We start from the raw sequence: 13,694 nt of genomic DNA, 5'->3' as shown, positions 1-13,694 counted from the left end.
CATTTCAGGTGAGTTGAGGAACGCGGTTGGCGTTTGCCTCTTGCGTGGGGTGGTGCATCGGCTCCGTCAATTATTGACGAAAGCCACGGTCAATTTCGTGCAATCCCATCAATATTGCTTCCATCGGAATCCCAAAGCTGCCCGGCACCCGACGACACAAATCTCATCCAGGTGGGCCCATTTTTGGGAAATTTAGAGCGATTTTTCGTCCCGGCCTCACGTTGCCGACGCTGAGCCTAACGGATACGCCAGCGCGCGGGTGACAACGGACCGATCAGCTTGCAAGATGGCGGATCTCTCTGCTCAACGCGGTTACAATCCCGACGCCATGGAATGGGCGACGATCCCAGTCCCCGCGGGACAGCAATCTGCGGCTGCGGACCCTATCCGCAATGAAGAACTCTTTCGCATGGTTGAGCACCGCTCCCAGCACAAAGCTATGATGATGGCTCCAAGGGCCCCGCCCGCCGGCAAGGCACCTTCAACTCAGACAAGGAACCGGCGCGAAGCGCAGCAAGCCTACACCGACGTGGAAGCCTAAGCCTCTGCCTCGACCACACCCAGAAGACTTTGTCGTCATCATCAAACCTCGTGAGCCACTAGTGCTACGAGATTTCCTTCAATGGCGCGCGCTGGGCGCCACCTTCGCCACTATCGTCGGAGTAGGAAAAGCGGCGACACTCAACCTGCTTCTCTCGCCAGAGCAGAACGTCATGGTCGCTACCACGCGGGAAGCCCAGACGGCGGACCTGCTAGAGGCGAAATTTGGAGGCGAATTTTGATAGAGACGAAACGCAAGAACGCCCGTGTGCTTGCGTTGTAGTGCACGTTAAAGAACCCCAGGTGGTCAAAATTAATCCGCAGCCCTCCACTACGGCGTGCCTCATAATCAGAACTGGTTTTGGCACGTAAAACCTGAGAAAGAAGAAGCTGCTCGGCGACTTCGAGCTACAAACTGACAAATGGAAGATGGCCGTCCACGACCACCTGAGGCAACGTGGCGAGGACGTCGGCTAAAGCGTCGAGACGACCGACACCCTACGCCAGGCTGTGCAGTGTTGCGCAGGCGAAAATCTTGGATATCCGAAAATTCGACACATCGAACAAGGCTCGACTCACATTTGCTGGCCGAGTCAAGTCTGGCTGCATTTATTATAACTCCGAAATCACCTTCGTTCAACTCTATTACCGAACCATTCCGGCCTGCGGACGGTGTGGCACCGTTAGACAATAGGCTGATTCGTGTCCCAAATCAGCCAATGCAAAGTGCGGCCTGTGTGGACAGGAGGCTGAGCTAGTGGAGGGGGTGCGGACCCCTCACGAGTGCAACCCAAAGTACGCGGTCTGTGGAGGAAGCCACGCCACGAACTCGCTCGAATGTATAGCCAAGTACAGACAACCCAAGATGACCACCCCTCAGCAGAGCGGCCTCCTCAAGTCAGGGAAGAAGACTCGTCATCACGCGGCGTTCTCGCGCGGCGGATCACGCCACGTCGACGTCACAACGCAGAAGGCACCACCACGTGGAGGTGACGTCAATAGCCAAGCGGTGCAGCAACCACCACTACACGACGGCAAGGGTAACCGCGGGCAGCATCAACAGGAGCGCAACGATGCGTGAGCCGCTGCCTGGGCGAACGCATTAAAATATGGCAAACAGGTGAGTGGTCCCGGTGGAGCAGCCTCCCTTTTCTAATCCCCCTTACTCTCCTATTCTAATTGCTGAGGAGATCCTTTTTTTAGGAGATCCTTAAGCACACGGAGCCTCTCCGCACTAAAATTGCGAGCCTTGAGGCTCAACTCTCCAAGCCACCGTCTGCTCCTATACCTCCCCCTACGCCTCCAATGCGGAATCCATGAATAGTGAGATTACTCTGCTGAAGCCGTCGGGCCATGATTCTTTTGAGATTATGGAGGAGCACCTCAGTGCAAAAATGGAGTTCCTGATCGGCACCGCGATGGCCCAGATGCTCGCGAAAATTGATGAGCTGATCACGAGTGAAGCTAATCAAGCTGTCGCTGCGTAACTCCGCACGCTGCGCAAAGCGGGTCCCCTTAGGGACGCATCCAGCTGCCCCTCCAAATTTTCGCGTTGCATTGTAGACATTGACGATGACGAAGACTGCACCCTGACAGGCGTAGCTGTCAAAACTCTGGCCCTGGCTACTGCCTCTGGGGCAGCTCCGCTCACTCTTCACACCCAACCTAACCATGGCGGGAACCCCTCAGGTTAGGCGTTCTGCCCCCTCCAAATCAGCGCCCCCCATCATCATAATCCAGTGGAACTGTCGGGGCCTCTTATCTCGCACCAAGAGAGCCGACCTCCTACTTTTCCTCTCAAAAGCCGACCTCCTACTTTTCCTCTCAACCTTTGAGCACCTTCCCGCGATGCTTGCCCTCCAAGAGCCAGGGAAGGGCGCCACCCTTACGAACCATTCGACGTTCCAGCAGGACCCCTCGTCTTGTCTCTGCGTCCATCAAAATTATACGGCTAACAAGGTCGATCTTGACTTCCACACCGACTATTCCTACATAATGGTGACTCTCCTCCCGCCCAGCAATTCACATCCTCAACGTATACTGCTCTCACAAACTCCAAAACGTCTCGTTCGCGGACCTCTTCAGTCGTGCGCTGAGAGTTGCGGGCCGGGACCCCCTCCTGATTGTGGGTGGAGCTTACGTCCACGCTGGGCCTCTTTTTACACTGACCCTGTCCACACAACTCGGGACACCTGTCCTGATTTGACCTTTGCACGCAACATTCAGCTCGTCGAATGGGTCAATACTCAGGAAACCCTCGATAGCGACCATTGCCTCATCAACACAACCATTCCCACACGCCCCATGGCACGACCCTTTAAGCAAGCGTACATCCCAGATTTGACAAAATTCAGGCAAAATTAGCAGGGCACTGTTCCCATACACACGCACGTCTACCAGGCCTCGTCCCAGCAATTGGTTTTTAGCTTGCGTTCTAAAGAAACACACATCAAACTCTCAGAGGTGGTCTCGGATGTGGATAACCACCTCCTCCACCTTTGGGAAGCCCGGCACAGCCTCGTCTGTCGATGGCGCCGTCAGAAACACAATAGAAAATAAAATCTCGCATAGCAGAGCTTATCCAGAAGGCGGCAGAATATGCGGCCCAGCTCGCCGATTCTAATTGGATTAGCCGCTGCAATACTGCTGTGCGACAAAATGTCTAGCCAAAACACATGTCGTCTCTTCCGCGTCCTAATTGACCCCACACAAACCCGCACTGAAACGCAGAAACACTTGCAACGCGCCATCCACGGCTTTGCTGGCAACACAACTCAGCTAGCGCACGAGTTCAGGGACCAATACCTGTGCACTACCCAGGATACCTAAGGGACGGCATACTCTATGCAGTCTCTGAGAATGCTGTGAGCTGGATCAACCTTTCCAGCTCCACGACCTGAAGGCAGCCCTGGCCAAAATGAAACGTGGCACTGCACCCAGACGGGACAAAATTACAGTCAAGCGCCTGGCAAACCCGCCGGACTGGACTTACCATTCATTGTCGGTATACTTCAATTCTATCTGGCTGGGAGTAGTGTCCATCTCTATCGATTGGAAGACAGCATTTGTCACCTTTATTCCTAAACCTGGCAAAGCCGTAAATACGGACAACCTCCGCCCCATCTCTCTCACCTCCTGTGTGGGCAAGTTAATGAGACGATGGTGCGGGACCGGTTGTCTACCTTGACGGTAGACCATAACACCTTTGAGGACACCATGTCCGGGTTTCGCCCCGACAGATCCGCACAAGATGTCCTCCTCCAACTTCATCTGGAAGCCCTAGACCCAATCGAATGCCCCCATAATGACAAGGTGGTCCTGGCCTTCGACCTTAAGGGAACATTCGACAACGTCACTTGTGAAATCATCTTAATTCATCTCTCTCAAACCAACTGCGGGCGTAACGCTTTTCAGTACCTCTTAAAATTTATAACACAGACACATGTAAACTATCACATACAGGACACCGAACACGGCCCATGCACTCTAGGGTCCAGAGGTACACCACAGGTGTATCGTGTCCGCACGTGTGCGCGCTTCTGCATGCGCACAAGTTATTGTTGATGGAAGCCAAACCAACACCCATGCCTTTATCAACGAACACACCCCCTTTTCCCTCTCCCTGCAGTAGTATATTAACCGCATTCAATAAACAACGTAGTTCACTCTTCTACTGCTGTCCCGGCGTTTCACTCGGCACTTAGATGCCGATACATGGTGTCAGAAGTGGCGACCGTTAGGCTACGAGCGGCGAAGTACGTCAGCGATGGACCGCATCAAGCCACCAGAGCCGCTACGCTTGGCCGGGGATGGTGGAAGAAACTGGAAGTCCTTCATACAACGGTTCGAGTTATTTCTAAAAGCAACAAGCCCTGAGAAGCCAAGATCCGAAGAAGTAAAGACCGCTATCCTGCTGAGCGTCGCCGGCGAAGAAGCAATAGAGGTATACAACAACTTCTCGTTTGCTAAAGAAGCGGAAAAGCATGACTACAAGACAGTAGTCGCGAAGTTCGAGGAGTATTGCGTCGAGAAAGAGAACGAAGTCCACGAGAGGTATGTCTTCAGAACGCGTCTCCAAGGTGAAGCTGAGCCATTCGAGCAATTCCTCCGAGAAGTCATGAAACAGGCTGCGCATTGCAACTTCGGTCTCTTGAAGGACGACATGGTTCGTGATCAAATCGTTTTTGGGACGAATTCGTCACGGCTGCGGGAGAAAATGCTGAGGGACAAATCGCTCAACCTGGAAAAAGCCATTAGTATGTGCAAGGCTGCAGAGACAGCAGCTCGTCAGAACGACGTATGGAAGAAAACGAAGGTCGAGCACGAAGTAGACGCAGTAACGTCGAGAATCAGTACTACATCGACGCGGGAAGCCGAGACCACGGTGCGTCAGAACGAAGCATGCAACAAGATAAAGGAAGAACCAGAAGTAAGCGCGGTAACGAGACCCGCCTCCACAATGCTGATGCAACCCGCGAAGTGTTACCGATGTGGCCGATCTCATGCTCCAAGACGTTGTCCGGCGTATGGCAAAACTTGCCATCACTGCAATAGGCCTAATCACTTTGCCTCGTGTTGCAGTAAGAGAGCTGACACTAGGAGGATACACCAAGTGGATGATGAATTTGAGGTCCTAGACGTCGTGGTAAGTAGTGTCGGCCACGATCGCGATTGGCTGGTGACTGCCAGCGTAGGAGGCCGGGATGTGTCATTCAAGGTTGACACCGGGGCCCAAGCAAATCTGATACCATTTTCGCTGTATCGCAAACTAAGCGTTGGGACTCTTGAACCCAGTGGAGCAGTCTTGCGTTCCTACGGTGGAAGCATCATCAAGCAATGTGGAACCGTTTCAGCCCCGGTGGAGATAAATGGCAACAAGGACACGGTTCGATTCTTCGTGGTCAAGAAGGATCACCAGGCCATCCTCGGCTTAGAAGCCAGTGAGCGCTTTGGGCTAATCCAACGCAACATCACAAGCGTAACCGCAAGCTCTTCAAGAGACGTTACCCATAAGTTCCCTCAGCTGTTTTGCGGAATCGGTTGCCTCCAGCGGAAATACAAAATTGCGCTTCGTGATGGTGCGCTACCCGTCGTTCAACCGGCTCGAAGAGTGCCCTTCTCCCTCCAGCAGCCGCTACGCGCCGAGTTGACAAGGATGGAACAAGAAGGCATCATCAAGAAAGTCAGCTGCCCCACAGACTGGGTGAGTCCCTTAGTTATTGTTAGAAAGAAAGATGGGAGGTTAAGAATTTGTCTTGATCCAAGAAAAATCAATGAGAACATAAAAAGAGAGCACTATCAGATGCCACGACGCGAGGACATCGAAGCAGAACTGGCAGGCGCAAAATTCTTCTCTCGCCTAGACGCTAACGCCGGATTCCATCAAATTCCTCTGGATGAAGAATCGTCAATGTTATGCACATTTTCCACACCGTTTGGTCGATACCGTTTCCTTCGGCTACCCTTCGGCATAGCATCCGCCAGTGAGGTATTCCAGAAAGCGCTGAACGAAATATTTGATGATCTCCCAGGCGTCCGCGTGTATGTTGACGATGTGCTTGTATGGGGAACAACAAGAGAAGAGCATGACCAGCGCCTGCGAGACGCACTGAAAGCAGCTGAGTTGGCGGGACTAACATTCAACCCTGCGAAGTGCATGTTCGCCGTACAAGAGATTAAGTTTCTAGGCGACATAATCAGCAGTAAGGGCATCAAGCCAGATCCGTCACTACTTGCCAGCGTATTCGACTTACCGGCACCACAAAACAAGCAAGCTGTGCAGAGGATGCTCGGTGTTATTAACTATTTTTCCAAGTATGTCCCCAGCCTGACGCAGCGAACTGCGCTTTTGCGCTCGCTTTTGAAACACGATGTGCAATTTGAATGGACGCCCGCACACGAAAATGAATGGCGTGACGTATGCAAGTCATTGAGCGCAGCCCCTTTGTTGGCAATCTTTGACCCAAACAGGGCCACGAAGGTTACATCGGATGCATCGCAAGACGGCGTAGGTTCAGCTTTATTGCAGCTACATGATGATTGGAGGCCAGTAGCCTATGCTTCGAAAGCCCTGACAGCGTCCGAGCAGCGGTACTCTCAAATAGAAAAAGAAGCGCTCGCATTAGTGTTCGGCTGCGAAAGATTTCACCATTTCGTTTATGGCCGTTCAGTGACACTCGAAAGCGATCATCGTCCTCTTATCGACATAGCAAAAAAGGCGATATCAGAAATGCCCCCACGTGTGCAGCGATTCTTCCTTAGGCTGTTACGTTACGATTACGTACTCACTTTTGTTCCTGGTAAACAGTTGAACCTGGCGGACATGCTGTCGCGATCCCCTGGTCCTGGAGACGGCACTCCAGTGGACACTACAGACGTGGACCTTCATGCTGTCAGCATGGTATCATCACTCGTTTCTGAGAGGACGTCTGGACGCCTGGCACGTGAGACGGCGTCTGATCCATATCTAAAAGTAGTGTTGCAAAAGGTTACGCAAGGAGAAACTGTGGAAGGGCCATTAGCTTCTATGAAGTCAGAGTTGTCAGTGGTCAACGGCATACTTCTCAAGGGAATGAAGGTGGTAATTCCCGCAAAAATGCGAGCAGAAATGCTAAAAAGAATTCATGAAGGGCATCTTGGCATAGGAAAATGTAAGGCAAGAGCGAGACAGTTGGTCTACTGGCCTAACATCAACTCTGATATTGAATCTCTTGTACAAAAGTGCGCTGTCTGTCAGCGACATGCCTACAGTCAACCAGCCGAGCCACTCATGTTGAGAAAGACACCTACGCAAGTGTGGTACCGCGTTGGAGCTGATATTTTTGAGTATGGCGGGAAGCACTACCTGTGTGTTTATGACGCCACTTCTAATTTTCCAGATGTGGACGAGCTTCGTGACCTGTCGACAACTTCCGTCATCGATGCACTCCGTGCCATGTTTGCAAGATATGGCCTCCCGTTGCAGTTATGCACCGACAACGGGCCACAGTTTGCCAGTCATGAGTTTGCCCAGTTTGCCGCACGGTACGACTTCGAGCATGTGACTTCAAGTCCGCGATATCCGTGCTCAAACGGATTAGCGGAGAAAGGTGTACAGGTTGTGAAAAGGATCCTTAAAAAGACCACGGAAGCTAACGAAGATTTCTGGCTAGGTCTGTTAAATTATAGAGCAAGCCCTTTGGAAGACGGACGATCTCCAGGCGAGTTGCTGCAGAGAAGACGTTTACGCACCCTGCTCCCAGACTTCACGCATCATCCGGCCATTCAGGTGAAGAAACACAACCAGACCATTCGAAACCATCGACCACTGCCGCCCCTCGAACGTGACGATGTCGTGCGTGTGAGAGGAAAAGCATGGTCACCGAAAGCCACCGTAATTGCGCAAGCAGGTCCACGGTCTTTCTTCGTTCGAACGGAGAACAAGAAGACAATACGGCGAAATAGACGCCATCTTCTCGCAACAAAGGAAAACCCTAGTCCAGAGGTCTCATTCAGCGACACTGACGACGAACCAGACGACGAGCAAGTTTCCTCGACGGCGTCATCAGAAGCCGGTCGCACAGATGGAGCAACAGAACAAAGCCCACCACCCGTGGCACTTAGGAGGTCCCAGCGACAGCCAAGACCACCCCAGCGGCTAGCGTATGATGCTAACTTTAAACAAATAGGCACGCGGTGAACCACCTTCTATCAACATTCTTTGAGGAAGGAAGATGTATCGTGTCCGCACGTGTGCGCGCTTCTGCATGCGCACAAGTTATTGTTGATGGAAGCCAAACCAACACCCATGCCTTTATCAACGAACACACCCCCTTTTCCCTCTCCCTGCAGTAGTATATTAACCGCATTCAATAAACAACGTAGTTCACTCTTCTACTGCTGTCCCGGCGTTTCACTCGGCACTTAGATGCCGATACAACAGGGAGCTGTCCTCTCCTCCCTATTGTTCAATCTGGCCATGAAGAACTTGCCTGCCCTGCTGGAGGCTATCCCGGGGGTGCAACACGCACTCTACGCGGACGACATCACCATCTGGGCCACGCAATGTTCTTTGGGAGACATGCAGGCCAACCTGCAGAAAGCGGCGACCATAGTTGTCCGATATGCTCACGATTGCGGCCTCCAATGCTTCCTCCAGAAGTCTGAATTCGTGCATCTCCGTCCCTCGCCCAAATGCACGTCCAAAATAGATCTCTCTCTAGAATATGGTCGAATCCCTGAACAACCTGATATTAGAGTCCTCGATCGGACTTTTCATCAACCAACACCGCCGGTCCGACACAACACTAGAGAAGCTGCGAAAGGTGGCGGACCAGGTGGGCCGCATGGTCCACCGGGTTTCCAAAAAGCGTGAGGGTCTCAGATGCAAAGATGCCTTGCGGCGGGTCAATGCATTTGTGACTTGTCGAATCTTGTATTCGACTCCATACCTCCATCTCCGCAAGCATGAGGAGGACGCCCTTGAGGTCATCCTCCTAAAATATTTAAGCGGGCCCTTGATCTCCCGCTAAGCACCTCTAACCAGCGATTTCTGGGCCTGGGGATGGTGAATACGTATGGGGAGCTCAAGGAAGCTCATCTTACCAACCAAATCCCACGCCTTTCTCGGACACTGTCGGTTCGCCGTCTCCTTGCCTGACTACTACTCCAACCTCTCAGACAGATGGAAGAGCACGTACGCAAGCCACAAGAATGGTGCTATGCCCTGCACGTGCGTGCGCCCTCTTCCCCAGAACAAGGCACGCACACGCCATGATGGCAGACGCCTGGCTCGGGCGAAGGCCCGGTCGCGCCATTATGACTCCAAACCTGGCGTTTTCTTCGTGGACGCCACCGGTCCACACCATGGGGTATGGTTAACGGCCGCGGTGCTCCACGAAGGCAAAACAGTTAACGGCCTTAGCTTTCGCGTGAGAGACAGCATATGCGCAGGAAGTCGCCATCGCGTTGGCTTCATCCAATTTTCACTCTCAAACCATGCGTTATGCGTATTACCGACTCGCGAGGGGCCTGTCGGAACTACGAACAGGGTCAGATTCCATTCCTGGCCTATCGCGTCCTCCAATCTAGCTGCTGAACCGGGGAACCCAACCCCCGATACGTCGTTTGGGCTCCTGATCACATGGGATTAGAGGTAAACGAGGCAGCCGATGCTGCCTGCCGCGCGTTTTCTTACCGGGCTCCTCTTTTCTCCGACCCCGCCGATCAGAGCTCCACCCCCAACCAAATCTACTCGTATACAGAAATTACAGCCTACTATCGAGCCGGGCACGATCCCCCGCCCCTGTAGAGGCCTCAAAATGAGGAGGAGCGTCTCCTGCTCCGCCTCTTTGCGAACACTATGATGTGCCCGGCGGCTCTTAAACATTTCGATCCGGCCTTTACTGTAGCTTGCCTGTACTGTGCGGTGAAGTCCTCGGAACCCTGCCACATGGTGTGGGCTTGCCCATCCAACCCTGCCTTCCCTCGCTTACCCAACCCTATCCGGGAGGTCTGGGAGGCTGCCCTGCATGGATGCTCAGACCTACGAGCCCAAAAGGCCCTAGTTGAGTGCGCCCAGGCGGTGGCTACCGCCACTGGGGTCCCCTTACTAGGGACTCCGCCTAGTGTTTGCAAGGGGTGGCCTCCTCAGGGTCGTCCCGAGCATACCTCCTCGTACTTTTTGAACCACAATAAAAAAGTTTTTCACCACCACCATCAGGTGAGTTTAAAGAAAGCGAAAGCCCATTTCAATAGTTACTGGCTCTGAACATAAGTGAGAGCGTAGCCATCACGCTAATTCACCCTGACGCGTGAGCCGTTGCTGCCGCCATGTTCGACAACGCTATTTCTTAGCGTCCGTATTGACCCTTTTCGCGGAGCAGTTTGCTCTAGAGGAACGAGATGGTGCTTTCGGCTGCGCGCCATACGTTGCCTCAGCTAATGCGCACGAATACGACACCACTACTGCTTCTGCCCAGCTACTATGCGATCAGCTGTCGGAAATGCAAGTGGGTGTTCGATAATGCGCTGTGCCCAATTCATGCTGCAAAATGTGTAACGATAAAGGAAATACGTGTACGGTAGTTACTGCAAAAATAGTAATTCGCATATAAAGAAATGGAATCAACCTGTGTCGCCGCTGCTACATAAACTGCCTGCGGTGTCGGCTGTTCGCGATGCACGGCTTTCCCTGAGGAGACAAAAGAATAATTCATCCGCTAGCGCAGTATAGCTAACCTCCAAAGAAAGGGCTTCAACTCCGTAGCATCGGCACTTAAGAATGAGTACAGCTCGTTACAAAACGAAGTAACGCCACTTACTGGCACAGTAAATTTCTCGCACATTATTTACACACATCTACCCCTACTCGCAGCAAACTTTCACGCACCCGATCGCCAACGTATCAATAATAAGTGAATGTGCGCACACTTGAATCAATGTGCTGAAGCGTGAGTGACGGCGACTATGCACCAAGACACGAATGTTGGAAGCTGAACGTTTCGTCACGGTCCACAGAGTAAGCGACGGACTAGCGATAATACGTCTTTGCTACAAGCTACCAAAAAGTACAAAACATTTACATTCCAAGCTTTGTGCTCCGCAAGAACAAATATATCGCAGCAGAGCACACCCGCGAGCGTGATTAGGCTGAAAATAAACAATCAGATAGTAGCCTCACCGAGGAATCGAGGAACTTAGTGTTACTGAGTCAGAAGCACGACAAGCCGCTGCTTCAAAATGTTTGCCAAATAAAGAACGAGAACAGTGATTCTCATTTAATTCATAAGCGGGAAGTTTGGACAGCTTCGAATACATATATAGCCTCGCTTTTAGTACAAGCACCGTATACGTTGCTCGCGCCGTTTGGACAAGGCGAAATGAGCCCTGAAAGCACTTACATGTCCTCTAAAGCTGTGGCCAAAGCTTCGTGTCGTCCACAGAGTCACAGTCTACGACATGCGTCGAAACGGAGGTTTGCTGCGCCGCACCGGTGTCAAGCGCTTGCATTGTAAACACGGAGGCAACGGCGGCAGCTGAGGCAAGCAATGGACGCGTCACCACGTGATCAAACATGGCAGCGCCCACGGAAGCGCCGGGAAAAGGGTCAATACATTACGAATGTTAAACTGGCCAAATAACGCACGTTATCATAGCGCACGTAAACCAGAGGAACCCAATAACGTTCGGAGCATGTGCAGTGAGGACGACGCTATTTTTTTACGTACGTAATGCGTTTACGTTTGGTTGCAAACGCTAAACTAAAACTGTCTACTAACGTAAAATCCAGTCCAATCTGTATTCTTAACTAAATGAACGCTGCGGATCACGGTTATGTACATACATTAAGCCTCAAATAGGCATGATGTTTCCTTTGCGCTGTGTAATGTTGACGTGTATGACCCCGTGCCACCAGTGCCAGTAGCTTGGTTGGTTTTGGCCGGGCGTTTGAATCGGTTTTGTCTGGGCGGTTGAATGAAGTTTTTCGCGTTTATGTAGCCCAAGAAGGACTATCGTCTTTAATATGATGCTTATGACTTGGTAGTGCTTACCTTAGCTGAAATTCGTTGCCAATATCTTGCAATAGTCCATCGGCAGGTAATCGATCAATAATCAATAAATTCCGGAGAAGCATAACCCGCAAGTCCAGGACCGGACCAGCTAGGTGCCGATCAGCTCTGCTGTTTCTTTAGCCTTGCGCCTCTACTGCATGCTACGCCTTTTTTTTTCCTGCATGTAGGCCACGACAGCACACATTGCGCGTCGTGCCGTGTCTTCACCGACGCGGCGCGAAGTTTGTCGTGGAACTTCGCTATACGGAGCCCAGGCTTTATTGTTTGTGTACTGTTTTGATGGCGCCTGGCTGTGAATCAATGCATATCAGATGCATCGAATGCGTTGAATGTTGCTGGAATTGGGAAGATTAAGAGGGGGCCTGGTGACTGATGTTTCCCAGCTATGGATACGCCTGTAGGAAATACATCTTGGAGGCAGCTCCATCTCTGGTATGTGTTAATCAAGTGGTAACCAAGCGTGCGGAACGAAATGGTACAAATACACGGCGCGTGCCCAAAGCAATGTAATGAATCAGTAAAAGTTTACAAAACTGCGCTCAAAGAAATTTTAATTTTTTATGATGCCCTGGTGTCCAAACTCTTGCTCGCGACAGGGCGTAGGTGCGTATGGCCAAAGCTTGTGTTCATTGGGGACATTGCGATTCAAGGAGCGACTCACGCACATTCATTGTGTGGCCACCAGCTTTATGCTAATATTGGCGCACTAATTACATTTGTCATTGTTTGCAGGGTATATGTGTTTGGGCCTTACAATCGTTTTAAACTTATGTACGCCTGTCCTCCTGCCAGCATCGAGAGCAACGTCGTTGCCCGGCTACTTCCTATTGGCAAAGAAGGCTAAGCTCATGACAGCTGTTCTTCCCCACACATCTCTTTACGGTGTATTGAAGATTCTCTGCATCGCCAGAGACTACGAAGGTTTGCATTGCCTCAATATTATTCTACGCACCCATTGGCAGACGGTTCATCAACGGTTTTAAAACTTCCCCTAAAGGCCAACCTCCACGGAGAGAACTTTCGCGACGAATTTCACGCGACGAGAAATCCCGCGCGAAGCGCCGCCGCGTATTCGTCACTCCACACTTCATGCAACCAAGAGCGGGCGATCACCACCGACGGTGCAGTCGACGCAGCCCGCGAGGCGTCATTGTGGCCAGACGAGATAGGCGACAAAAGCGACGTTGGCGAATGAAATCAGAAGGTAAAAATGCGCCTAAAATGATCTAAAGCAATGTTTCTTACACGTATAATGAGGCAACTGTGCTCAAAATGCCCGTTCACAGTCAGACGGAACCTATTTAGGCGCGCTTTTCTTTTATTTTTTTTTTCATACGCGACACGTCGGAATTTAGCCGATGCTAACCATCGTCTGTGACCCTGTGTGTGTTTACGGCTCGCTCGACCCAGCTGAGTTTTTCTCCCGTCTGCTTTCGCCTGCAAGCTTGCCCTGCAATCAAGGAAACATTCAAAGCTACGACGGTCATGGCAATCGTGCGTCGAAACCACCTTCTGCTGAAAAAGAAGTTGCTGCTTTCTTTAAAAAAAGAAAAGAAAAAAATTGCTGCGGCTTAGCTCAGCTATCCCTGGATATACAAAGCG

The 13,694-nt window shown here is 51.6% G+C and overlaps 1 protein-coding gene across 1 annotated transcript in view; it reads left to right on the top strand.

Moving 5' to 3' along the window:
- LOC125941442 (uncharacterized) overlaps positions 1-13,694 on the top strand; it is a 55,019-nt gene that overhangs the window by 28,038 nt on the left and 13,287 nt on the right. Inside the window, exon 3 of the mRNA XM_049658635.1 lies at positions 12,825-13,013. Within this exon, the coding sequence (XP_049514592.1) occupies positions 12,825-13,013 (189 nt within the window). The remainder of the gene's footprint in view (positions 1-12,824; positions 13,014-13,694) is intronic.

This window comes from Dermacentor silvarum, chromosome 11 (assembly GCF_013339745.2).
Source record: "Dermacentor silvarum isolate Dsil-2018 chromosome 11, BIME_Dsil_1.4, whole genome shotgun sequence".
NCBI classification, from domain to species: domain Eukaryota; kingdom Metazoa; phylum Arthropoda; class Arachnida; order Ixodida; family Ixodidae; genus Dermacentor; species Dermacentor silvarum.
This window is presented reverse-complemented; position numbering and strand designations above follow the sequence as displayed.